Source organism: Aythya fuligula, chromosome 15, assembly GCF_009819795.1.
Source record: "Aythya fuligula isolate bAytFul2 chromosome 15, bAytFul2.pri, whole genome shotgun sequence".
Lineage (NCBI taxonomy): Eukaryota > Metazoa > Chordata > Aves > Anseriformes > Anatidae > Aythya > Aythya fuligula.
Window position 1 is genome coordinate 7938129 of NC_045573.1, and position 27969 is coordinate 7966097.

Consider the following 27969-nt stretch of genomic DNA (forward strand, 5'->3'; position numbering starts at 1 on the left):
TTCAGAGAAATGGCTTTTTTTCTATTGAGTTCTAGTTTTGCACACCACAGTGTTTTGCTAGCAAAGCGTTCTGAGTTCTTTTCCAGGAACCATTTGTGTATATATACATATATATATATGTATATACACACCCACACATACACACACACACTGTATACTGCATCAGCAAAATATATATATATTTATATATATATTTATATAAATATAAGGAAGAAATCCCCCTCTGAAATGTTCCGTAGTGTTTTTCTAGAGCTTATGGGAGAGGAGGGGATGTACGTCTTCTTGCTGTTATGTATCTTTTGGAGAACAAGTGATCTATTGGCTTCTTGGTGCAGCAATGCAAGATCGATCCATATTGGTGCCAAAGGCTTTACGCATTAGAAGGATGTAAAATACTAATTTCCTAATCAGTGAGGCCAGCCTCACTTGAATTCCTCTGCAACCCTCTGGTCTACAACAAAGTTCATAAATACTTTGACTTCCAAATTGTTAGACGTTAAAAATGGGAACAGTACAGTAAGACGGGGCATTATGCTTCTCAGTGTAAAGCATTCTTCACTAGTTCCTATCACAGTGCAGACCTGACTGCATTAAATATGCTCAGGAGATTAGTCAACGTTGTCTGTATTTGGTTATGGGAAAGGCTCTCCTTTTTTCAATCCAAAGTGCATAGTGAGAATAAGTCAAAGCATTCCTTTTTCAATAAGTGTTTGATAGTCATATCTAGGCATCCTCCTGAGAATGCAGTTCTGTGTCTCTTTTCCAAAATAAAGTCCCGCAGTCCAGACATTCATCAGCCAGGTAAACAAACTTTGCCAGCAAATAGAAGTCCAACTATTGTAAAGAAAATAGATAAAACAAACAGTACATACGAAGACCCAACCACTGTATTATTGGGTAACTTGTATGGTTGACCTCCAACTTCGTTGATGTAAAATCCAATTGGAAATATTAGGGCTGCCATACAGAATAGAATCACTGCAAAGAAAAGAGAAAAAAAAGTCATTGCTGTGAGTCAGAAGAGTCAAAATATTTACAAATCCATAGAGCAGTATAGGAAAGCAAGCCACGTATTCTGACCAAGCCCAAGATCTGAGATATTCCCATACATAACTAGCTTGAAATGACTGAGTAGGCTCTACCTTGCATTTAAAAGATCCCTTGTCTATTTCCAAGACAGACTAAAAGATCCCTTTTTAACAGTAATTTCAGCCTTGCTCAATGGATCATGAACTCTTTACATAAATACATTTAAAGTATGTACTTCTACCACTACCCGAGTCTAATCACAGAGCACATTACTCCTAATTAATTTAGAAATTCCCTCCCTCAAAGTCAAGATAAACTAATATTCAACATTGAAGAAACTTTTTTTTTATCACTTGTCTTTTTCCAACTGTAGCTGCCGTCTCCCATTCTTCCAAGTTCTTTTTCTATCCAAGCTTTGTTAAAAATAGAAAACATTGTCATTATGGTTTCTTTTAGACTAAAATACAGCAGTTTCCTAAATTTATTTCTTAAGAAAATATTCATATATCCTTAAGATTTTCCAGTGGAGTTTAAAGAAAGTTTTCTGATTCAATTTAATCTAAGCTTCTTAGCAAGAAACTTCAAGTTCAGACTCCATGAACTTAGAGAACCAAGCAATGACACTTCTTTTTTCACTTTAATAGTTGGACTTAGGTACATGTTTCATGTTTACAACTGTCTCTGTGTAGATATACAAAAAATAGAACTCCTATTAAAGCCATTCATTAAAATTACACTATGGATTTCACAGGCCTTCAGATATTAAGTGACCCTCATTTCTCACAGTACACTTCAGTGCTCTGATCAAATCCAGTAAAGGATATCCAGTGTTGTAATCTTTCCCAGATGAGAACTCCAGTGTTCCTATAAGATACCTCTGGATAAATAATCTTATAGAATTTTAACATACAAAATGCAGGGTTGTACAGTCTCAATGAAGGGAATGACTTCTCAAAGAGAGAAGAGATTCTTCACAAGAAAAAGGATTAGCTTTTAAGTTGGTTTGACTACATATTCGTGAATATAGCATTAGTTATTTTTTTCTTTAAATCAGTATTAGCACAACAGATTTTTTTCTACAACTTAAGTCAACATTTAGTGCCTTACTGTTATTTCATGTATACATATTTCAATGTTATTTCAAACATTTATTGGGGGTACCATGTTCTACTCACAATACTCATTCACGCAAATCTAAATTATATCTGAGGGACATGTTCCACCAACCATACACATACTCATCCCACATGATGCACAGTTCTCTCAGTTCTCAACAACGCACACTACATACTAGTTCATTGAGTTTCCTCTCAACACACACTGATGCTTTTTATTTGTTAATAAGAAACATAGGTGCTGTCCTTGTCAGTACGCTCTTCTCTACCACTAAGAGATGAAACTCTAGGGGTGCTGTTACCTACTTGGGAACAAAAAAAAGCAACATTCTAGTAATAGCCATCACCTTAATTACTGGCTCCTATGCAAGTCAGCATTGCTCCATATCTTTTTGTTTCCAAAAGGTACCTTAAATTCAGCAGCTCATCTGTCCTTACCAGGACAGTCTCTATTCTTTCCAAACGAAGAGATGATGGCCTAGAGCAGCCTTAATAGTTCGTCAAACAACTTCATTACTCTTCTTCCTGCCTAAATACACGTGCTCCAGTCCTTCCAGCTTTACAATGTTTCATGCCCATACTAAAAACTTTATCAACTCCATGTTTATTCAAGGATCAACAGCTTATGTCTTTATGTATATCAGGTCTTAATGCTTAATTCTTGTAATTTGCATAGCACAGGTCTCAGCTTTGAGGAAAAATACTCATGCTCTGTAGAAGAGACTAGTTATGGGCATGAAGAACCTGAATTCAAGAAATGTCCATGAAGAATTATGGACATGAACAAAAAAAAGGACTGTTTCATCACATGATGCACATCAGACCTTCGGCTGATCCTTGCATTCCTAAACATGAAGCTGCTTACACAATACCTTGAGTTGAATGCTGCTAACACAAGAATCAGCCTCTCCACTTACTTATTTATTCCCCAGTAAGCATTTTAGTAAATAAAAATAAAGTAATATGTATATACACATTCCACTAGAGGGAGCATGTGACTTGATTTTAATATAACCACACCAGCAGATTATGGAAGAAAAAGCACAAACAAATCTGGCAACTGCAGTTACTGAATTGCTGCTCAGTGCTACCACGTTAGACCATCTGTTAAAAAAACAAAACACAGAAACCAGACATTAAACATCACACACTTTAAACATTAATCTAAAAGTATTTATCTATTTTATTGGTCCACATAACCAAATCCTTAGAAGATTGTTTCCTCTTTTTTAATTGTATCTTAACCAGTAAATGGTCCATCTGACGAGAGAAAGATCAGGTATGTTTCCTGAGCAGATCTGTGTAAGCACAGAAGAGCTCTGTATGTAAGTGGTCCAGAAAACAGTGGTCGATAATGCATACTTATTAACGCAACACATAATTAGTAACAGTTTCAACAATACTCTGAGGATGAGTCACATTATCATAACTCAGCATGTTTTCTATTACATCCAGTTTGTCCCTGAGGAGCATTCCAGTTATTTACCAAATTTCTATTGCATTTTTAACAAAAATGCGCTTATAGGAAATAGCTTTATGACTCTGACACAACCACCTCCGCTTCCAGGATTAAATCCCCTTTATTGCTTTCAAGAACTACATAGCTGGAAAAGTTCTGCTGGCCTCATGGATAAGGCTGAAGAATGTATCTTTATTCTCTCCTCTACTGACCAATTTTATTTGAGGTACATTGTACATACCTGCACCCACAAGCACTCACTCCTAGGTCTGAGACCTGTTACTGGCAAGCCAAAAATTTGCCCAGTATCTCATGTTCTTGTGGGAGGATAACATAGGCAGGTACCTCAACCCTCCCTCAGTTTGCAAGAGGAGAAAAAATAAATTCTGCAAACGCAGACTGAGAAGAATGCTAATTTACATACACGCTTCAAATGTTTGTTACAGCAGTAACCAGCAGTCTTTTTTTTTTTTTTCCAAATAACAGCACACATGTTCCGCTGTGAGGGTTTCCAAGCAATTTTCCTTAGCGTGGTCTAAGAATTTTTAATCTACTGAAAAACAGATTTCAAAGTTTGTCAGATAAGGAAATCTAAGTTATCATCTCAAAAAAATGACATATTAAGATGCATGATTACTTAATTAAAAAAGACAAAATCCAACAAAGGAAGCACTGAGTTAACTTAGCGTATATTGTTCTAGAATGAGAATTGCTGGCTAGAGCTGTGACACAAAACACAGCTTTCCACATCTGGTCGTATCAGCTCAGCGAATTTCCAGCAAAATCTCCAGCAACCCATAAAGAACTTCTTCCTCAGGAGTACGTACTTACGATTTCAGGGAAAGTTCGCAGAAAGACACAATCATTACAGTTGGTATTAACAAAAATATTTAGGTAACAGAACACAATTTCTAGTCTGCTTCTGAATGTTGTCTGTCAAAAAAAGTCTAGATCCTTTAATTCTTAAGCTTGAAATTGTTTTCAGCATCCAGTGACAGTAACTTCAAAGAATCCAAGATAAAGTGTATTGAAAGAAGAAAAAGGTTATGGTCTAGTCTTTAGGGGAGTATGGTACTACCTGCTTGTCTATTTGGAGATGCATAACATAGAAAGCAGAAGCTGGTACAAATCCTTTGTAACCCAAGAAGCCCTTTATTCACTCAAACACCAGGAACAAGTATTTGCAAGATAGCTAATACTAGTTAAGAATATGATTGTCCTACTGTGTTTCTACTTGTGTTCCACAAATCAAGTCTGTTACGCTTATGAACATTTAAATCCTAATACAAATCAGTAACAGACTCTCTTGTAAATGCTAGGAAAAAAAAAAGGTAAATTATGATTTTCTATTCAGCATCTCTTCCTGTGATATATCTCAGAGAAGCACCTACACTTCAGTGGTGGTAACAGAATTAGTTCCTTTTCTAACTGTAGCAGATGGTAGAGACCTGAATTTGTTTAAGATGTAAACAGACCTTGTAGGCTATTCTACGAATTCCTGCAACATCCCAGATTGTTATAATATACAGAATACCACATACGTGGCCTCCACAGAGGATAAGCTCTGGATATAGTTCCTAATTATAGATCTTAACAGTATCTGTCCCAAGGACCACAAGAATTACAGCTTTAAGGATTTACCATAGGTTCGCCACATCCTATCTTCTAAAACAGAAGATGGCATAATGACCTGTAAAGGAAAGGGATTTAGATTAATTTGAAGTAGGACTAGCAAGAAAGGAGTAGTTTCAGAGATACATAGAACAATACCAAAGCCAGGTTTCTTGCCTGCTACCAACTTATGCCTCCCTGTCACAGGGCAAAATTAGTGATGAAGCAGTACAGAAGCTGGGATGGTAACAGTTAGCTCACACTTGAGCAAAAGGTAAACAATACCATGCAATGAATAGCTGACAGATCTTTGGTTGCCATCAACAGATGAGGCACAGCTGTGTGTCTGCAACTCCTCTTTTATTGAAGAAGCACACAGAAACCTGGGCAGTACAGAAATGAACACCAAGAAGGAATCTACTCTTCATTACATTGTGTGAATTCAGCACTACAGCTAATGGGACTCAGAACAACAATAGTTTTGATAGTGTCTACGCCCAGGGTGACAATACCTATCACATCAGTAGGAATACTATGATTTTTGAAAGAATCTTCTCTACAGGAAGCATAGGAAAACTTTTGCATTTGCCTTTAGAAGACTTTTGTCAAGTGTGCAGCATGATTTGGAAGACTGAAATCTCTCTTCTGTATGCGTAGACAGTTTGCAGAGAAGCCTGAAAGACAAGTTTCTACATAGTAAAGTCACCAATGGCTGAGGAAGGATGCAAATGCTGTGCTAGCAAATACTCTCAGGTGCATCCCTTTAAAAGTGTATACAGGAAAGCAATACACATGAAATAAAAATTAAAATTTGGTCCTTCACATGTCCTTTAGCTAAGGCAGACAAGATCACTTGGCAATAATTCATATTTAGTAGATGCACTATTGAAAAGCGTGTTATCCAAGATGACAAGACTATAAGCAAAAATTCCAGTAAAGATAAGGTACATAATATGTTTAATTTTTCTCCAAGCCTAATTTCTCAATATGATTAAGACATCAAGGAGAGACACAGGTTTTTGCTGAGGAAAAAGGTTCTGATTCTTACTTCATGATAGCTACTCCTCCTGTAACCTTTGCTGGATACAACAACAAAAGCAAGCAGGTTTCTCTAACATAATTGGTAGTGCCAACAAACTGCTGAATACAGAGGGATGTGTGTGATGGGTGACCCAAGAACCTGTAGATCCCATCTACAGCCATAACCTGGGTAAAACATGAAAATGAAAATCAGACTGCAATAAAAGGTGATACCAACAGCCTGGATAAAGTCACCACAATCCAAAACAATGTCCAAAAATCCATCTAATACTATCTTAATCTTTTAGTTGTAGCAGAAAAACTCTATCCTACCTTTGCTTCTCTTTGAAGGGGTTGGTATAGGCATGCCAAGCAACCAGCACTAGTTTATGACCTGGACTCTTCTTCCCTGAATTATCATACTGTGCTCTGTAAAGTGAGCAAAGGAATGAAGCGCTGAGGATGTTTGCACCAGTTTGCTCTACAGACTTCTATCAGTTGAGAAAAACATTAAACAGTCCCTTAGGGTCTTTCACATGATTATCACAAAATCAAAACAAAGAAATCAGGAAGCTTCTCTTTCCCTGCACAATGTTGTTAAACAGCTACAGGAAGCTGAGCTTCCAAGACTTTACTCTTCTGCAAGGGAGATCTTCATTCTCTTCCTCAAAACGAGAGGATATTTCAGATAGTTATCCAGGAATAAGAGTGAGACTCTCATCACTTCTCTGGATAGCATTCCACCCCCTTGGACAGAAGGGTATTTACACTGGATCTGGAAACAAACAGACTCAACCCATCAGGGTCAAATTCCAGCATGAACCGGGCAAGACTGACCTCTTACCAGACCCTCCTTACTACTGGCAGAGTTGCAAGGAAACGGCTGAACAAAAGGATTCCTCTGCTGTTACATGATTTAATTTAGACCCCCCTTGCATTTGAAGGGAACAGAGCTGCCAGTCCCAGGGTGGCCTTTAGCAACCCTAACAAACTTTGCTGCCACCTAGGACATCACATACTCTGTCACATTTAGAAAGCTCTGCAAGAACAATATCTGCTAGTTGCCTGTGCTGTGGAGTCTTGAAATCACCTGCAGAAGATATGTAATACAATTATGAAGTTTTCTCTATCCCCTTCTAATGAGTTACCCATCTTTTCATAACACAGTACTCTGGCACTTCACAGGAAGGACCTGTTCATTGTAGTCCAAGTTAATTCCACATGTCGCCTAATACCAATCTACATATAGATTACTAATTTGTGTTGCCGTTCAATGAACGAGAGAATTTGTTCTCGTCTACCTCCTGGAAAGTAAAGAACTCTGCCTTCCATTCACTTCTTTTCCCAAAGTGACTTTTATTACAAGTGAGTCAAGCAATACAATTTCCCATCATCATTGTTAACAGGAACAGAAAGGTCACAGAGTCATACGTATTGGAGATGAATATCAAAGATGTTGAATTTCAGCAACACAATCAGATCTTAATAGAATCATAAGAAATTCTGAGTTGCAAGAGAAAAAAGTTAATATGCTTCATTATTAAACATCTCCTAACAAAGGCAAGTGCAGACCCTTCTATATTTAGACCTTAATAATGGACCAGTTGCAAGCCCAAAGGAATCTACAGAAAAAAAGAGCTTTAGGTTACCAGAATTTTCAGCTGAACCACGCAAAGTTATAGAAAGCTAAAGATGCAAGATTTGGATTAATGGAGATATTTTAAAACACTAAAATATGTAAACCCCAAAATGCAAGTTGTAATTTAAAGAAAAAACCTCAGTAAATAAACATATAGTACTAAAAAAACCACCATAAAACAAGCTTTGACTTCAGCTCACTGTAAGCATTCTAATCTTACATAGCATTCTGAGCTCAAACCCTCCCTGCATACATCAGATGCACATGAAATATGTATAGATATACAATGACAACTGGAAGTTGGGATTTAATATTCAGTAATACTCATGTCTATTTTAGTCATTCACTTGAAAATAGAAGTCAATCACAATGAATACAGCATTTCAACAGCTCCACTGTCTGCAAAAGCTGCACTACCAATTTAATATGCTATGTAGCAAAGTTGTCAGAAGGATGGCTTTGATTGTACAAGTGCCTCAGCAAAGTGCCTCTGTTGAAGCTCAGTGCTTTTTTACATTATTCCCTCCCCCAAACAAACTTCAATCTCATTCATATTAGATGTCATAGAGTTCCATTAAACCTTATTTATGTCTGTGTAAACCACAAACTTGCATCTTCTAGTTAGTGTTCACACTACCTTTAGTGGTATGTCATAATTCAAGTCAATTTAAAAGCCCTCAGGTTTCGAGTTTTTTCATGCTGTCATCCCCACCATTAAGGCATCATTTCACAGTTGGCATAAGCCTGTAACACACACCAAGAAAAGGAAGTTTGAAAGTTACTCCCCTTACTCGTTATAACTATTTTTCATTTGCAATGAAGGAGCCACAGCATGTTTCCCCATGCAGAAACACAGGGCTGCTAGAGGAGGCTCAGCCAGTACTTTATTATGCCCGTACTTGTGCAGAGCAGAACCAAGGGAGGCAGAAAAACACTGGTACTAGTCCCTCTGCTAAAGCACTGCTGCAGGTCACAGGAAGCAAAAGTCTCAGTGCTGTGAAGCACAGCAGATGCTCTGCAGTAGGCAACCCTCCTGCATAGCCAATTAGGATGCAGATATTCCAAATAAAAAACCCGTTGTGAGCATCAAGCAGGACTGAACCAGCATCAACCCTGAATGAGGTATTCATGAGACATGAGACACCTGAAATAGGGATGGATTTCAAACTGTAGTAAGTCTTAGATGCATCAACTGCTTCCTCTACCTAGGGGAAGGAATTTCCAGTCATTCCATTTTGCTAGGAGTAAGACTGGAGATAAGGGCATGGGGAAGACACAATCTGGGACTGTCCTCTTCCATCTCTGCTCATTCTCTTCAGCCAATTAACGGCACTCCTCAAGGAAGGTAAAGGGATCAGGGAATGCAATGACTTCCTATACTCTCACCTTGGGCCAACAGGTGATTAATCCCTCTCAGTTATCAATCCCTCAATTTTTGAAGAATTTCTTTTTTCTCTCAGATGTGGTATTTGAAGAGAAAGAACATTTTATATAGTAGGAGCCCTACACATTTTTCCCTGACAACAGTATTATTTTAGACTCCACCAGTTTATCCTGTGTACAGGTCAACTGTGTAGTTGAGGTCACTTACTTCCAGTGAAAGCTATCCAGCGGGCATATTTAGTAGCTTCTCTTCGCCAGTGGGAAGCCACCAGCAAACCACATGTGACAGTTAGTGAAATGATTCCCATAATGATGAAAAATAACGTAGTGACCCACTCAGGAGGCAGCCGTGGAGGAATACAGGTCCTGTCACGTCCATGGATGGTTTGACACTGTCGCACAAGGCCAACTGTGAGAGCACCTGAAAATACATAGCAGAGAGGCAAGTAAACTTTCAAAATCCTCTCTGAGGGGCGCTCAGCTGCAAACTGAATCTCAGATTTGTCTAGGTATAAGGGATTCTTTGATGAGCCTTAGTAAGTCTTTCAAAGACAGAGGATAGGAGGGACATCTATCTTCATGTTCTTTCATCAAACCTTTGCACAAATTGAAGTGAGATGGCTACAGGCTATACAAGCTGGTTCTTGAGTGGCAGTCGAGGTCTAATCAAAGGGATAAAGCAGTCCTATGAAGCCTACCACTATCAGCTAAAATGGTATTGGAGTTGTAGAGGGGACTCTCACTCATCTTTGGAAGAAAAAATACTTCTATAATCTGATAAAACAGGATGCAGCCCCCTAACAAGTCTTGGTCTAATGTCTTTTTCTCTCATCTGTAAACACAGCTTTAATCCTCAAAGTCTTGCTGTAGAATTTCCATTTAGTTCATATGAAGATTTTAAGAATGTTTCCCAAATAATCCACTTATTGACAATAACTGTCTAAGAGTCAATTGACTTAGGTCAATTATTTTGTCAGCTAACAAGAGTTACAACACACACCACCTGGGATATCTATACTACTAGCCAAAGAGATCCTAGGAAGAGAACAAGGCTGGTACAGGAACCATATTGTTTTGTCACAGTCCACCAGAGGAAAAAAAAAACAATCAAATCATTTTAAAATTGCCATCAACTGTTTGCAGTAACAAAATGCAGTTTGCAGTAGCAAACAGCAATGCAACAAACAGGCTGAGCCTAAGACATATCACAACAAGCAGAATTCTGTAAGTGACAGAAAATCAGATGTTTTCAATTAGATCCAAGTAAATCTGATTTAATATCTATTTCAGTGCATCTGAGACTCATACATAAAGCAGCTTTTAGTAAGCTTTAATACTGAAGTTCTTTACCTGGAAAATTTTAATGCAACGTTAACATGTAATGTTAAAATCTATTTCTTCCTGTATCACTTAAGTCCTATATTTCTCAATTCTTCACAATTTCTCTTCTTCTGATCTACGTCCTTAAATAATCACAATTGTTCTTTATCTAAAACAAAGTCATCAATGGATAGCATTAGAGTCAACATCTTCCTCCACAAATTATTTTAAACAGGCCAACTATAACATTATTTACTTAAAATAAAGAGTGCAACTCAGAAAAAATGAAAGATTCACTGGAAGATTCAGAGATGTATTTTCAACTTGAGTAAAAGTTTGAGTAAAATCCTTAAAAATGCATCAGTTACAAAACCCACTACTGCAAAACTGGCATTTTCTACTCCAGATATACAGCAATCACACCATGGCTGCACACCGGGATTAAACAGAACTCAGCCAGAATTATACAAGCAGACTTGCACAGCCCACATGCCTATACACTACAGTTCTGCATGCAGTGCTTCTCAGTTGCTTTTGTGCTGCCTGCAATGTTTTCATTTTACATCAGCTGCCAGGACAGAAGGGAGATGTGCATGTGTCCTTGATAGTCAAGCTCCCTGAAACACACACGTATTGCAGAACCTCATATAAAACACTAAGTAGCTTGGGGATAAAGAGGCTATTCACTGCAGCCTGACAGAACAATAAACTAATTCCAATCGCTCTGCAAGAATAGGACTTAACAACAATTTTGCTGCCTTTATAGCAAAAGTCAGTTCTGTCTAAACTGAAGTATAACTTTTAAAAGTGTGAAAATTACATCATGCACTCAGATATTTCCTGAATTCATGGACAATAATTGAGCAGATTTTTAACTTTGACAAAAGCAACAGCACTAGGGCTTTGAACCCTAAGCCTACAGACTCTTTGGAGGTCAAATGAGGATAAGAAAAGGTTTGTGAACTATTTCTAAAGGTTCCATAAAAGTAACTAGGAGAAACAATCTCACTCATAAATTTCAAGTTCCAGATTAAGTTCACAATACCAGGATATCTCACATAAACTGAGGCAGCAGGAAGTTAAACTTCATAGCTTGGTCCCAGTGACAGATCTCCTGTTGAATGCAGATTTCAGAAGAAGAGCAGGTACAGAATGAATCAACACTTGAGGCCACAAAACCTCATGCAAGCCAGACAGGATTACTCTGCTGGGTGTATTCATACCTACACAGACATAAAATTTGATTCCATAAATAAGACTTCTTTTTGGTGTGCAAAAGGAGTATTTACTTGCCATAGAACTCTACAGAAGAGTGGGTTTACGTGGTATTTGATTATGTAGGTCCTGCTCTAAAGCCAGCAAGCAGACAGTTGCTAGGCAGCTTCCAATGATACATCTAGGTATAGAAAATCTTGGTTACCCTTATCTGATTTACCACTGAAAGTAGGGACAGAGATACTGAATTGGACAGTCTCCTCCTGCCCACAGTTATAGAACAGCCCAATAGTCCATCTCAAGCCGGTCATCAAGTTCCACTCTTATCCCTAGGAAAAAGGGGCTTTTAGTCATTCCTTCAGAATAATGCCAACATAACTGCTGAAAATCTAAGCACCAAATGCAGCAGTAAAACAAACAGCAGAGGTAATGCTAGTAGATAAGGCAGCTTAAACAGATACACTCTACAGCCCTAAAACACGTGCAGCAGAGTTAGCACACCTGCCCACCCTCCAAAGCCCCAGGCCTGCCGTGAGCTAGGACAGCATGGGGATGCAGAGGGCTGGTCCCCTCCCCTCACGTCCTCCCCCTCCATAGCCTCCCAGTCTGGCACTGTGCAACTCAGTACAGCCAGTGCAAGGAGTGATCAGTACATGCACTCAGAGTTACTAAAAATGAGGCTCGGCCTTGATCAAAGCAAAGGATGAGCAAATGTATGTGAAGTGGTCCTTAGTCTTTTCCAGTAAATCTATTCCCTAAAGCACCAGGGTAAAGTACCAGGGCATTTCAAGCATGTGAAACCTTCTTCCAATAGTGAGTCTGATTATAACCAGGACTCCACATTTTACCACTGAGAGATTTCATGATCACATTCCCACACTACCTTACCTCATTCCTCCAGTAATGCTTATTCTGACACTGCCTTTTTTTTCTTTTAGCAGGATCACTAATAAAAAGGCTATTTAACAAATGCACTAAGATTTGGGAGCATCATCTATTTTATAATTAAGTTTCACAAAACCATAGAGAGACAGAGGGAGGGAGAAGGCACCCCACCAAGGGCAGGCGAGCCCTAGGCTTTCCCATTTGTGCAGATGTGCCGCTGCACTGAGCAGACCCACGAGTCCCACGCCAGCCCTGCCGGTGCTGTGCCATCCCTCTCCTGTTTCCGTGGTAACTACAGAGCCACCAAGGAGGAAGCACACACTGCGGAGAGAAACAAAGATTGCTGCAGCCCTTTCACTCCCCCACCTCTCCATTACTTCTGAATTATTAACAGTGGCACAGCGAAACCACGGCTGGAAAGCAGGGGCATAAGAACAGCTGTTCAGATGTTTGCTGTTCATCTATTATTTGATTGCCAGAATGTGCAGGATCAAGCATGCCACATGGACACAGCAGAGATGCCAGTGCCCTGCAGAGCTAACTGTGGCACAAGAAGCAATTAATATGATAAAAGCATGATGCAGTGAACAAGATGTGGCTCAAACATTGCAAAGTCAGAGCTCAGCAGCTACACTGTCACACGAATATACAAAGCACAAATCCTCAGATCTGCTTTTCCTCGTAAAGCTTGGGATACCTGCCTGTCCTCTGCACTTCCCTCACTTGCAAACACTTTCCCCTTGTTTTAGAGAAAACGCTATTCCTTGGGTTTAAATGTATCTGCAACCTTCTATATTCCCTGACAACAGATTCCTCACTTTTACCTTCCATATATTAACCACATCCCAAGCAACATGCTTATTACTAACATTAAATTAATATTATGGACCAATATGCCTACTGAGGAAGTTAAAACAGTCAATTGCTCCAAAACAGCCCACCCACCTGCACTCCCTCCTTTGCAGTCCTGATGAGATGGAGTGCTTCTGCCAGAAACCCCAGTTGTGTCTGCCTGACAATTTCTTCTCAAACTTCTTTTTAGTGTACAGGAGATTTGTTATATCATCTTTGCTAAGCAAAGAACATAGTTTACAGGGCTCCTAATGAGCCACTGGTGATGTAAATCTTAGAGCACTGCCAATGTGGCAAGGACACTGAAAAGTTTTATGTTTTAGTAATGAGCACAGTACATGGAGCTATGTTATTTGGGCACACTAAAACATTCATAGCTGCTGGTTAGGTAACAGTCACATGCCAGACAATGACATGTAAAATAAGGGCAGCTCAGTTAAGCCGTTTCCTGCAACTTAACTGGGCCACAGACAGGGACAGGAGGAAATGAGATTATTCTTGGAAAGTTTCTAAGTTCTGTCCAATTAATAAACTCAAATGGAAAAGGGGCCAGGTCCATTTAAGAGGAGGAACAGACTGCAGCTGTCTAGGCACAGACACAGCTCACTACTTGATCCAAGCAGAAACTTGAAAAGTCTAAAGAGAATGCAGTGATTTGTTCATCACAAACTAATTCCCTGTATCAAGTTCAGGTTAACCATCAAGTTGACTTTGGCCATCTTGCCTTTAACATGTCTGCTGCTCCTTGCCTGCAACCAAGCCTCTCTGACAGGAGAACGTTTTCAAAGTGAGCGAAGCATAGCCGAGGAATTCCTGAGAGGAACAAACAACAAAATAAGGTAAGAATGGTTCCAACACAACTGCCCATAACAGCAAACAAGGAGGAAGTGTTTCCAAGAAGATTTCTTTTTCCCCCCCAAGTAATTAAAAAGAACTCTGCATTTTTATTTTTTTTAAGTGGGATGTTTCCCAGTCTTACATACCAAAATCATTTTCCTGCAATGGAAATTGTCACATTGGAGCATTTGTAAATTACTGTACACACACGATTAACTGCAGCTAAGTAACTCTAAATGGAATAACACCTTTTTCTACACTTCTTCGCTTAAGCCAGTGTTGTAGGACAATAATATCTGGATTACCTAGATAAATATAAAGACTACTGTAAAAGGATCAAATATAAGAATGTAAGATAGGATCAAATGCCAATTTCCAATCAAGTATGAGAAAACCACATCTGCTACTGTTCCAACATAAATAATTACTTCTTTTGTGAGGGATGGGGCATAGTTTGAAGAGATGCTGTTTGGCACTTACACCACTAAAATAACTTCAAGGTTACCATGCAAGTCCTGTATTCACAATGTGGTATGACAGATTGATTCTTTTACTGCAGATGATCCACTGTGTTGTTCAGTTAGTAGATAAAAGGCAACCAAGTTCTGACTCACTAAAATAAGATTTATGAATGTTAAAGGATGATTTAGAGAAAGCGTTAAAAGAACAACAGAGGATTAACTGCAAAGGCACAGAATACAGAGGAACGCAAAACAAAATGGATTATGAGTTATCATTCCTGTACTTTGTATGCCAGATCTTAGGTTTTTGACTCTGTCTCTTGAATTACCTAACAGTTACAGTAACCCTGAAAGAAAAGTTTTAAGAGTTTATCACTTTGAAGCAGACCAGTATTATTTTATCATTTCACCTTGCTTCTGGTCATTTGATATGTCCCGTAGATATTTATTGGTTCAAAACCCACATCTAACAAGTATTTTTTTACAATGTTGAAAAATCAGTTTTGATAAGGACCTAGATTTACTTGCAAAGTCCTTGCTATACCTAGACTGAATCTTTTAAGAGCAAGTCAACATTGCAAGGTACGTTATATAAGCTGCTATTTCTCTTCTACTCCATTTATCCCCTTCTCAGAACTCAGAATGTTCTTCACTTCTCAAACCAACTTTGAAACGCGCTATTCTTCTTCTTGCACTAGAGATACAAAAGGTGTTCCTTTGTCAGAAACTAAGTGGCTCTCTTGTGAAAAAACACTCATATTGGCAATAATAGATGAGGTAGCTTCCCTAGCTTCAAACAGTTTACTAGCTATGATGAACCTATTAATTGAATTCTATTTAACAATCCAATACCCAGACAACTTAACTTATTAGGTACCATTTTTGACATTCTTTAGAAATCCAAAGCTTAATGGCTTTTAAACAGAAGAATTCTCATTTTAAAAATCTAGTCAACGTTAAAGGGTCATGGTTTATCAAGCAGCCTTGCTGCTGAAGACCATCTGGTGCCTGAATTGTCTCAGAAGTTTTCAATTCAGTATTTGTATGATGCCTAATTCAAACCAAATCCCCCTTCCACAAAAAGCAGCCTTTTCCCTCCCTCCCACCACCCCCAGAGAGAAAAAAATAGGGGCCATATATTGGGAAAGATCCTTATGACTTAGTAGTAGTAGAGAAGTTTATTACTGCAGATGAAAATCATTATGATATAGGAGTTGTAAGTGGTGTTTAAATTGCAGACATTTGGACTAATAAGCCATAAGTTTATTTCTGAATTCCAACATACAAGGCTTTCAGTGCCAGGCATTTTTTTATTATTTAGTTTAAAAAGAAAAAAAAGAAAAAAACAACAACGAGATGGACCACCACACATTGAAAGAGTTATCCTCAGGCAACAACACAGGAACAACTCTCCTGAGGACATAACAAAAGCTCTGTGCATTCTCACATATCAGAGCCAAGAAATCTGCCCACGCCAAAGGTATTCTTTGCTACTTCGGAATGCAGCATTAATTAAATGTCGGTAAACAGGATCTCTAATAAGTTGCATCCTTCTGGTTGTTTTCTGACACTATAAGCATTTGCACAATAGGACAGTGTTGTCAGGGAGGACTGGAATCTTTAGTTTTTCAAGTGGCAAGGACCTGGCAAAAAGATCTTGCTTCGTTTTAAAACAAATCAACAAAAAGCTTAAGGTTTTAACTTAAAAATAAAAAAATAAAATGAATCTATAGCTATTTTCAGTCTTCCCCCAACCAAAATAGAGCTACTCAAATTTGACAAAATTGTGCCAAAAAAAAAAAAAAAAAAAAAAAAAGATCAAAGGCAGTGCCAATATTTAAGTGTTCTTCCTAGTCAGCTCTGCTAGTTTCATGCCATATGTTCAGGAGAAAGCCAGAAGCTGTGACACCTACAGCTGTTCTGCCGTTTAGCATCTGATGAGCGTGTGTGCTTTCGAACAGCGTTATATTTGGCCTGGAACCCAATCCCTCTCCTCCAGCACGCCTCGCAGTCCTACCCAGCCTCCTCAGAGCCCTCTGAAGCAGCGCGGGCAGGCAGCTGAGCTGGGGGCTCCCCGAGGCCGGCCAGCACTCAGAAGAGCCAGCAGCAGGCAGTGGCCAGGCTGGCTCCGTAACAGCAGCATCAGCCATGGGGCAGCACCACAGCCAGCACAGGAATTCTCAGTCAGCACTTCCTAGGGGATCACCTCCCACACTGGTGTCTTACACTGACCTGTTGTCTTACACAGACTCAGATGTCCATGTGGATCAGGCCAGATGTACCACAACCCCCAAATCACACCAAGTAAACCACCCCATTGTTCTCTCTTTCCTTATTCAAGAAGGAGGAACATCTGTCAACCTTCCTGTTCACAACCTAAAGCAATTTCACTGGCCTTGTGACAAGGGCATCCAAGGGGAGGATGAAAAATCAAGTTCTGGCCCTGCCCTCAAGACCACACATTTTAAGAAGTGAAAACTGGGAGGAAAAAGGATCATTTTCCTGTCAGCCATAGCTGCTGCTGATCTCAGCTCATGTCAGACAAGCTCTGAGAACACCCACTGGTCTGGCTCCTGCATGGTCTGACGAGCCTCCCCGTAGTGTAAGGTGAAAAGAGAAGTGTTGAAACTTATTTGCAAATTTTAGGTGTCTGCTCCTCAGAGGTTACAGGTCCAATGAAGAACATCTCCAATGTAGAATTTATTCTCTATAAGTAAAGCCTCGTGCTGAAAGACAGACTGACACACAGCTTAACTCCATACAATCTATCCTCAAGGACAGCCAGCAGTTTTCTAGCTGATAAACATTTTAAGCACTCCTAATTTAAAGGGTAGCTTTAACTTCTCTGGCAAATAAAAAAAAAAAAAAGCTTATTTTGTAGTAAAAATTCTCAAATTTAGGCATTTCCTCATTGCTCCCATCAGAACAGAAACATTAAGAACAGTGGAGAACAGGAAGGCAGGAAGCATAGGCAGGATTTATCCCATAAGTTATGTTTTTCTTTATCCATTTTCCTATGGGAAGTCCTTGTTTTTAGAAACCTGCTGAATTTAAGGCTGGATTATTTAGGCAATTCGCGCGTGTTGTCTGTGTGGTGATAACAATTTCCCTTATCACAGATCATCATCTACAAATATAGACTGGAAGAGCCTGGAGACTTTCTTGGATAGGATAAGAGAAGACAGACTACTTCTGAACAGTTCACCTTGCACTTGACTGAGATAAAATGTGAGCCTCTGAACAGCAGGGCTCAGTCCCTTCTGAACAAGTGGGACTACTCTTAAAAAGCAATCAGATATTATATTGTGCTCCAAAAAGCCTATCTGCTCACATATGTTTATACAGTTGTTACGCTGCCATTCTGAAACAGAAGCCTCTCTAATTTTAGATTCAATGTAAGCAGGCAAGAAATGCTCTATCCTTATCATTAACTTCATCTTACCAAACACACAGAGCATTTAGTTCAGATTACATTGGGCACGTGTCAACAGAATTCTGTTTGTAAAAGAGCAGCTACTGCTTCTAGCTTTTACTCTACTTCACCCTTTTCACCCCTATTTCACATTTTTTCATGTATTAAGCTTCAGGGTGCTTTTTGTAATTGCTGAATAATCCAATAGTATTCCACTGAAGATTTTGAGGCCACATTAGAAATCCTTGGCCAATCGATCTTTCCAGGTTTCCTGCACAATCTCAATTCAGTTTTAAAACCATGTAACAAGTGTGGGTTTAAAAAACAAAGTGAAACATGCTTCTTCCCACCTGAGTTTTTGCAGTGAAGAACTACATCATTAACATATGAATTTAGGTGCATGATTAGTTTCAGAATGGAATTCAACCTAAGGAAAAAAAGGTTTTCCTTCACCCTTGTGGCTTCTCTTCCCCCACAGCATGCTACGCCTACAGCTCCTTGTATTAACAGGCGCAGAAGCTGCAGTGCATTTTCTCCTGTGTAAGAACAGCGATCAGATTCCTCCACTGTGGCAATTTTGGAGCTGATGCTTCCACTACCACAGACTATGGGAATAAATTTGGTTGCTATGTGTGCTTTGGAAAAAATGAAAAAGGTAGCTCTAAATGCTGCAATTTAGAATATTTCTATTCTGTACAGAGAAGACTGAACAGAACAGTAAAAGCTTTGGGGATGCAAGCTAAAAAAATATTTGCAAATCAAACAAGTTGCTTTCTGTACAAAAGTCAGCTTTCAGGAAGCTTGAGGTCCATGACAACCTCTTATTTCCATTGTTTTCACTTGCATTTGGAATAAGGATGTCACAATTAAAGGCTGCATGTTTCACACATTAAGCTCACACTGACAAAGTTACAGATAAAATTGTTCCCCCTTGTACATTTGCTGTGCCTATCAAGGAGATCAAAGTCCACCTCACTTCAGATGTTTACAAAGATTATTACTGCAGAAAGCAAACCATTCCATTTAAATATCTAAATAACATTAACATGTGTGCCATCAGTTAGAAAAGCGTAAAAATAACCTAGACTCAAAACAATTGTTTTGATGTTCTCACAGCAAAGCAGTTCTGAGGAACACTAGACAACCAGCTTGTCCCATTCTTTGTTATTCTGATCCCGTAACTACTCCCTAAAATACAACAAAATTACATGACTGGGGAGCAGGATGATAGCGGTAGGAGAGCAGGCAAGCTTCAAATCCAGATCCATAGCTAGTGTCATAAGTAAACAGTGTCCCCAAGTCTACTCTTTGTCATCAACAGTAATTAAATTAAGAAACAGACGTGCACAAATCTGTAAAAACAAGAATGTCACTTAGTTTTTCTAACAAAGTTGCTAAGGTGACCAGTTTTTTGGAGGGGCTCTTTCTAAAATGGGATTATTCCTTTTTTCATAAAATAATATTTTTACGACACGCAGTACTATTTTTCCCCTTCTCAAGCCTCACTGTTTCTTGGGACTATCCATACATTACTTTAAGTTATGCTGTAACATTAAAGTATAATCCTATGCCACAAGGTTCTGCAAGGTTATGAAGAACCTACTGATTATCTATCTATAAATTATCCCTTGTAGGAGACTAAAATTATCATTGATGTTCCAGCTATCCAGTACGATGTTCCAGTAGTATCACTTCTGTTGCTCTAAAACATTATTTGCTACTTGTGAAGGATTTTCAGAAATTCTTTAGGAACAAATCTTACTGCAAGCGTGCAAGCCTCATGCTCCTGCACGCATTAAATTGGTTAGAAATAAGTTAAACTTAAAACTAGCTTGGATTTCCTCTTTTAGGAAGCCTGCATGTTAAAGGGCACTGCTTATTTTCACAAAAACAGCAACAGCTTCTTTCCAAGACATACCAGAACAGCTAACTTTATGGCAGTCCAGGAGGATAACTGTGGTTCCAACCTGTAGATATAGCCAGTAAGCATCAGCTGGTGTAACACCATTTTGAAAACAAACATCTTTCAGTTCTTACTGAATTTGCATGTCAGATTTTGTCAGTTCACTTTCCACAAGCCACTACTTCTCAATGGCCACTCCACTGGTTTAAGCCAAGCGCAAAGCTGAGCCCTGCAGCGTCATGGATGAGAATGAAAGACCCCTGGTCTTCTGACACACTGTCAGGAGGGGAACTGGCTTCGTCTCAGGAGCGAAGGCCACGCTGGTTATTTGGTTTCCATTACAAGTGCTTCCACTGAAATTTCTGCATTTTTTTTTTTCTTAAAATAATCAACACTTCTTGTGTATCACAGGCTGCCAAGAGCTGGAAGCAGTCACAGCAAGAGAAGAGGAAACCAGGCAAGAAGAAAACGTGGGCAATGACTGGAGAGCAACAAAACAGAAAACACAGGGATGAGAAAGCTATAAACAGGGAAGTCAACTCAATGATGAGCACTACAAAGGTAAACAACTTGACTTTACTGCCTAAGAACACTGTAACTGATTAGTTTTTTTTGGAAACACCTAGCTCAGAGACAGCTCAACCCTACTAATGTAACGCCCCAGTATCCACACAAAGAATGGCTTGTGGTCAAGTTCAAGGCATAACGTGAGATGTATTCAACTGGAAAAATATTTAAACTTAAGTGGATTATTAGCCATTACACCTTGAGAAACTGTCATCCTTAATAATCCCAAAGTGCTTTGGGAACTCCAGCACAGAACTGCACCTACCGTGAGGCTCCTGGGTAGCAGCCAGCTGTTGCTTATCACACAGCATTGCACAGATAGGAAATGATGGCCTCTAATATTGCAGTAGCTCCCTGGGAGGCTTTAGATGCCAACACAAGGGAACATTTCAGTTCATCCCAAGGATGTAGACATAATCGACTATGTCTTGCTCGAAGAGAGGAAGCAACTCTAGATGCTCTAAAATTCTGAACCTCTGACTAGTGTTTCAGTGTGCTAGTGCTTCATATTTGATTAGCTTGCCTGGCAGACAAACCAGACTACGCTCCCTAAGGTACCTGAGAACGCCCAACCTCTTGCTATCAATCCTACTTACAAGATTTAAAAAACATATACAAACACGATAATGCATAAATAGGAAATATAATGCAATAAAATAGGAAGAAGCCAAGAACTTCACCTTCAGAAAGGCTCTAACCTACAGCTTATTTCCATATCAATTCATACAGAATTAGATAAATTTAAGTGTTTTGCCACCCAAATGCTCTAGCATGTTTTCCCTCTCCTTAAAACAGGCACATACCCTGCACAGATCCTCTTCTTGGCCATATCTCCATTTTTTTTTCTGATCTGTGTATATCTCCATCAGTCAGAGGCTTGGGGAAGATAAGTGAGATTGAGAAGGGCAGCTGGAGCACACAACAGGGGACTGCAGCAAAGTTACCATTGAAATTTTTTCCCCCACATATAGTTCCCAATAAAAAGAGATGATATCCATTAATAAATTTGTAGGCACTGTAAACTACAATAACAACTTTTAATTAAGCAATAATAAATTTATTTTAAAATTTGAAGTTTCATAAACCATGAATTTGTAATAATTTACCACTCCCATATTACTTTGTACAAGAATTAAAAACAGCCTCCATATCGTATTTGTTCCACCATACTACAAATGCCATTTTCTATTTAATTCTAAAGCAGAAAGCAGCATTTAACCTCCACAAAGGTTAATACTCTTCCTTATCCATGAATTATTCTGGTTACATTTTTTTCTGAAATATGCAGATGTCAACAAATTCTGGAAAAGGATACTAGATCCAGGTGGAGAAGAACTCCTGCATAAGGTGTAGATCCTAAATACCATACTACAGCAGGCAAGAAAAGTTAGTTCTCTCTAGTTCATTTCAAGACAATTAAAAAAAGAGAATGGAAAAAGTTGAGCTTGTGAGATACGTATTAAAAAAATGTAGGTCAGGCTTAGAAGTTTGACCTACTGATCTTTGCTTTGGCAGAAGTACAAATTGAGTTTACATAATGCTACTCGCATCTAAGTGCTGGCTGGGAACTAAATGATACAAATGTTTTTAATAAGCCTAAGTCTTTAACAGGATTCCGTTTTTCAGATTTCAAACAGTTTGGAATCCTTATTTTGTGGTACAAAAAGAGTCAAAGCTTTGCTGATAGTGCTCACAGGCATTTCTGAGATAAAGAATACCACCTCAGTTTTACTGAGGAAAGAATTGCAGCACTACCACGACAACTTTCCAACATCCAAAGTCAGTCATGCCAGCTGCTAGATTTGAAAGGAAAATACACATTATTGGCTCCCAGATCTGCACTCCACAAATTATGTTTTTTTCAGCACTAGAGGAATTCCACAGGATTTGGTGACACACAAACTAACGGTTTTGTATGTTCAGACACTACAGAGAAAACAGAACATTCACCTAACAGACAGAGTTAATTTGTATTTGTTAAAATGCAAATGTAAAACATCAGTTCCTCCATGGACAAAACCAACCAGATCTCTTCATCCCAGCCCTGGCAAGCTCAAATAACCAGGCTGACACAGCTCTCTTTCAGGAGATTCTTCCTACACATAAAACAGTTCCATATGTTTAAATGTTGAGCAAGCACAACATTAATTCATTACAACAATGCCTTGCTATTAATTTTTCTTGTGCCCTAAGGCCTGGTCAGTTGCAGAACCCAAACACAATTCAAGCCCTCTGCTTTGTCAGATTTTTACATCCACTTGAAAAACATCTAGAGACATGGAATGGAAATGTTAAGGACAGCACCGCACTCCCAGCGGAGGCACATCTACTATCAGGCTGCTCTTGTCTTCAGACCATTTGGTTTCTACATTCTTTACCAGGCCTTACCAGTTCTTATGCGGTTTTGTTTGTGGTTTTTAGAGGCACTGGCAGCATCGCTAAACCGCAAGCACTGGTAGCAGTGCCTACATCTTATGGCAGGTCCTGATTCCCTCGCTGCCCAGATCAGAAATGTACCACAGAGCACCACCTCTCTGCCTCTGCCTCCTGCACTAACGCCTGGGACACCTAAAGGCAAGTGTATTATTGGAAATTATATTCCAGAACCTGACTTCAAACACCTCTGATGTTCACAACGGCTTTGCAGATTGCTTTTTAGTAGTTGCCTATTTCTAAGCCATGACAGCATGTAACTCTTCATTCTCTGTATCATCAGAGCATTCTTCCATATTTGCAGTACACATCCCAAACAAGTCAGTGAAGGGCAAATAACTTGTCACAGTGACTGCGTGGTATGGTGCAAAAGAATCAGAAAAAAGGCATTTCAAGGAATTACGTCCTATCACGCCACATCATTTTCTGTTAAGAGATGGGACAAACATGTTGTGGCTTGAGTATATTGCAAGGTATTTAACAGATGATCACCACAACCCTTCTGAGAAGTCAGTTACACATAAATCAAAGAAAACAAAGCAGTACCTACTTCAGCACATACCACAGTATGTGCTCTGTGGTACAGTTCCTCCACAGAGCAGCACGACACATTACCAGGTTCTCAGCACAGACCCTGAAGGGCCATACTGATTTTTAAATATCTTATCGCTACATTTTCCAGCAGACAACTGCTGTTAGAACAATGATACCAGCTGGAACTCAAGTTTGTACCCTTTTTAAGTTGTTGATGCTTTATTTAGCAATACCGGTTGACTCAAGTACCTTCATGTGGCCTTGGGCTTGTTTCATGCATAGCCAGAGCTCCAATTAGAGAAAAAACATTTCCATAGCAGTTTGATCTGAAGCCCAGCAGGAGCTGAAAATCACTGCCAGGTCATATCACCTGCAATACCTCATAAGCTGATCCCAACAAAGCAACTGTTTGAAGTGTGGGGAGAAATTCCTCAGGAGGAGGTATCAAAAGTGGTGTAATAACACTGAACGGCAATCATCTCCTACATGGGGTTAGAGCACTTACTGCACAAGAGCAGCAAGTTAATGCCTCATTAACTGCGGAGTTTCCATTGGGCATAGCTTGCTCCGTGGATGCCGCTGACTCTGGATTCATACCTCACAAATAACACTGCAACCGAGTATTCAAAACCAAGAGTTACACAGAACATTTTTGGAAGATACACAGAAAGTCAGCATTTGTAAATGAAACAGAGACAAGTGAAAGCCACAACTTACTGTCATACTGTTACCACTCAGCATGCTACAGAAAACTACAGGACTTAAGTATTTGCTTTAGAAGCATCCACCAGAATTTAGCACCCTTAAATTCTGACACTGTTTTATTTAATGACTGCTACAGCAAAGGTACATTTTGTACTATAAATTGGAATCAAATGCACAATCACGCTACACAGAAAGGGATGACTAAGTCACATAAACAAATGGATAGCTTAACTTTCTGAAGGAGGATTTTGTTTGATTAAATTCCTTCAAATTATTTGATCTATTTTAAAAGCATTTCAAATCAACCCCCCACATGTACAGCTTTTAACATGTCTAACTTGAACCATACGTGCTATTCATATCCTTTTACCTATAAAGGGATCAAGTGCTGATGCTAGAATAACTTGTATCCCCCTTCCTCCCCTACTGAAGGCAAAATATCAAAATCATTAAAGAGCATCCCACACAAAAAGGGAACATATGGAGATAAAACTATCAGCTTTTGAAATTCATTGCTGAAGTATACAGATACAAGAGCAAAATTAATTACTACTGAAATCAGTGGGAGTTTTGGCACTGACTTAACTTAAAGCCAACTCTGCCCTTACTTCTTGCACAGAGCATCAGGTCAGAAAGAAAAGGATGCCTGTGCAAGAAGACCGAGGTTTCCACATGGGAGTTGTCAGTACTCTGTGCTTGTGCTAAACCTCACTGAGAACTCTGAAATTTCATTTCCATCTTTCCTTTACAATCTTAAAGAAATACTTGAAGCCACGTGAAGGAACAAGTCTTTCAAAAATACATAGAGAAAGAGCACCAAATGAAGGCTTGGACACACATCCAGGAAGGTGTATTTCCTCTCTGGCCTAACGACAGATAAGCATCTGAAACCTTCAGTGCTCTCAGTTGTACTCAATCCTCATAATTACAACACTGGAGAGGAATTTATACAGACAACATTTTTCAACTGACTACAAAGCTTTTTCTTAAGAGTAAGATTTAGGAGACAAATCAGCCCTGGTCTCTGCATAACATAGGCTCCTTAAAACAAAATACTTAATCTAGATTTACCATAAAAGTATTAAAGCAGAAAATCAGTATTTCCACTGGAGTAAGATGTACATGCTGTTTAGCATTTGAATCAGAGTAGATTTTTTTTTTTTTTTTTTTTTTTAAACCTGAGACATAAGCCCAGGTTTCCAATCTTAATGGCTGTAAACAGCTCCAAACGAGCTGATGCAGTGCTGTCAGCCCGGATTTGCCAGACCTCTGCTACATGCAACACTCAAAGAGCTGCAGTACCGAGCAGCCCAGGCTGCTTCACGCTGCCTTTCAGAACTCCGAGGACAGCATTACTCTCCTTTCTCCTTGGCACTAGGCTGACTTGTAGAAGCAGACTCTAGAATTATTCCCGTAGGAGATGAACCCAGGGATACAGAGGTTAAGTAAAGAAATAGTTTCTTTCACCAGCTGAGAGCACAATGCTTCAAAACAGTACTTAGCTGTACGGATGGAAGTTGGAGGGACTAAATGCAGTTCAAGTGTGGTATTCTGCTAAGTGTCCCTGGATCTCACTAGCAGCTGCGACAGGGTTTACGGTCAGGACAGCGTCTTCCTGGGCCCTCCTTCACAGCAGCCTCTGGCTACTGAATGGCACTCAGAAACATTCCCCTCGTAAATCAATACTACAGTGTTTACTACAGGAAGTCCTTGATTCAATGGGCATCCCTGCACTTCCTTGCTTTGCCGTTTGGGCAGAAGGCTCATTTGCAAAGCTCTAAGTACCAGGAATAAACATTTACATTGCTTTTAACCTGCAGTCTCATGATAGAGGGCATCAAATCCCACATCAATAAAAATCTACAAAATGGTCATTAAGGAAGCAGTCATATGACAGCTAGCTCTCCTCTGTGACTTTAAAAAGCCATCAGCTTGTTTGGCTTCAAAACACATCAAAAGAGCCAGTCTTAGGTCCATCAAAACATGATTTAAAAAGTCAAGTGCTTCAAAAAAATCCCTACTGATTTTGTGTTTGCCAGCTTAATTAAAACCAAAACTTCTTTGTACCCCTAAAAGCAGTATGGGATAGGAATGGCACATGATTCTCAAGTAATCATCCATCAAGTGACTCTGAATTAGTGATTTCTGGGAACAATACATCAAGAAGCTATTTTTGTTTTATGAGTAGATATTAAACAGTTTTCTTTAACAAATATATAAGTGGCCTGTACTTAGCTCCCCGAAGACCTTTTTTCTCCTCCCCATGAGCAATTCCTTCAAAACAGTTTTTATTATCTCACTTCTGTACAGGCCGAGAGAATCCAACATTTTCAACACTGCATAGGGTCTATCAACAAGAGGAATGACTTAAGACAGATGTATTTAAACATTTCAAATGATGATTATTTTATTTGACTTTAGGCCCCTAAAGAAGGGCTCCTTGCTGCAGCACTGCTGCTAGGCGGACCTGTAAGAGGAAAGAACCAACTACTTTATGTAGCCATAGGCAGAAAGATCACCAGAATTAGGTATAGGGAGGAGTGAAAGCATCTAGGGAGATCCTGAATGCCGAACTTTGGGAAGGGAAGGGACTCGTTCCTCTTCTCCAGACCAGGCAGGGAAAGCCAGGTTCTGTCCTAGGCAACTAGAAGCTGGTCAAGCAAGTCACAAAGATGAAGAACGCCTGGTCAGAAGGAATGCCCAGTCACCTGTCTCTAGCTGCCAACGTTTTAAATATGCTACTTCATCAAAAGAAAGGCAATACAACCCCACTGAAAACAGCTCCGTCCTCTCATGGACAACAAACATCAGGCAAGATGCAAGACGGAGGGAGAAAGTCTCTAAAGCCCTCTGTAAGAATTTACCACAGAGAGCTTTACCCCAGCACCCTTTTTCCCTTCACCTGCGGTTTGCCTGGAGATCAGAAGCGTAAAGCCAGCTTGACGTGCAGCACACCAGCCTGCTTTGCCTCCCTGACGAGGGCACCGGGCTCCTCGCGGGCAGGACGGCCAGGAGCGGCTCCCCTCCGGCACCACGCGTGCCCTCCCCGCGGGCTGCGCTGCTGGCAGCCACCAGCAGGACGAGCAGAGCCCCGCTCTTCAGGGAGCGCAACGCCGGGCTCCAAACTAACGCCGGGCGAGCTGCAGGCTCAGAAGCTGGCAGAAGCCAGCCGGCACGGCACGTCCTGCGCGGGGTTTGCGCCTCCCCGCACCGGGCACGGCGGCAGGACCCGACCCGCCGCTCCCAGAGGACCGGGCACCGGCAGCCCCCAGCCCCCGGCGCCCCCTCACCCGCGGACTCCCCGGTGTTGATCCAGTCGGGGTTGGCCAGGCTGGCGATGGCGAAGATGTCGGCGGCCAGGAAGAGGCATCCTGAGATGATGGTCAGTTTGTCCATCTCCGGCGGCTCCCGGCTCCGCCCGGCTCCCCCCCGCAGCGGGCCCGGGCCGGGGGCGCCTCACAGCCGCGGCTCCATGGGCCCCGCGCTCCCCGCGGCTGCGGCGCCACGAACGGGGCCCCCGGGCCGAGCCGGAAGCGAACCCGGCGGGCGGGGGGGGGGCGGGCGGCTGCTCCGGAAGGGAACCCCCCCC

The 27969-nt window shown here is 40.2% G+C and overlaps 1 protein-coding gene across 1 annotated transcript; it reads right to left on the reverse strand.

Annotated features, from left to right (window-relative positions):
• Window positions 1-165: 165 nt before the first annotated feature.
• On the reverse strand, window positions 166-27913 carry MOSMO (modulator of smoothened). Its single transcript, XM_032197519.1, has 3 exons — window positions 27671-27913; window positions 9465-9677; window positions 166-978 (listed from the first exon to the last, which is right to left on the reverse strand). Exons 1-3 carry the CDS (start codon window positions 27774-27776, stop codon window positions 794-796), a joined length of 504 nt encoding a protein of 167 aa, XP_032053410.1. The 5' UTR covers window positions 27777-27913; the 3' UTR covers window positions 166-793.
• Between the last annotated feature and the right edge of the window lie 56 nt (window positions 27914-27969).

What these genes read in the sequence shown, in the direction of transcription:
- MOSMO (XM_032197519.1), bottom strand. Translation starts at nt 27,776, where the DNA reads ATGGACAAACTGACCATCATCTCAGGATGCCTCTTCCTGGCCGCCGAC. An exon ending in CAACACCGGGGAGTCCGCGG is followed by an intron (nt 9,678 to 27,670) that starts GTGAGGGGGCGC and finishes ATGTATTTTCAG; the next exon opens with GTGCTCTCACAGTTGGCCTT. An exon ending in CTGGATAGCTTTCACTGGAA is followed by an intron (nt 979 to 9,464) that starts GTAAGTGACCTC and finishes TTTTCTTTGCAG; the next exon opens with TGATTCTATTCTGTATGGCA.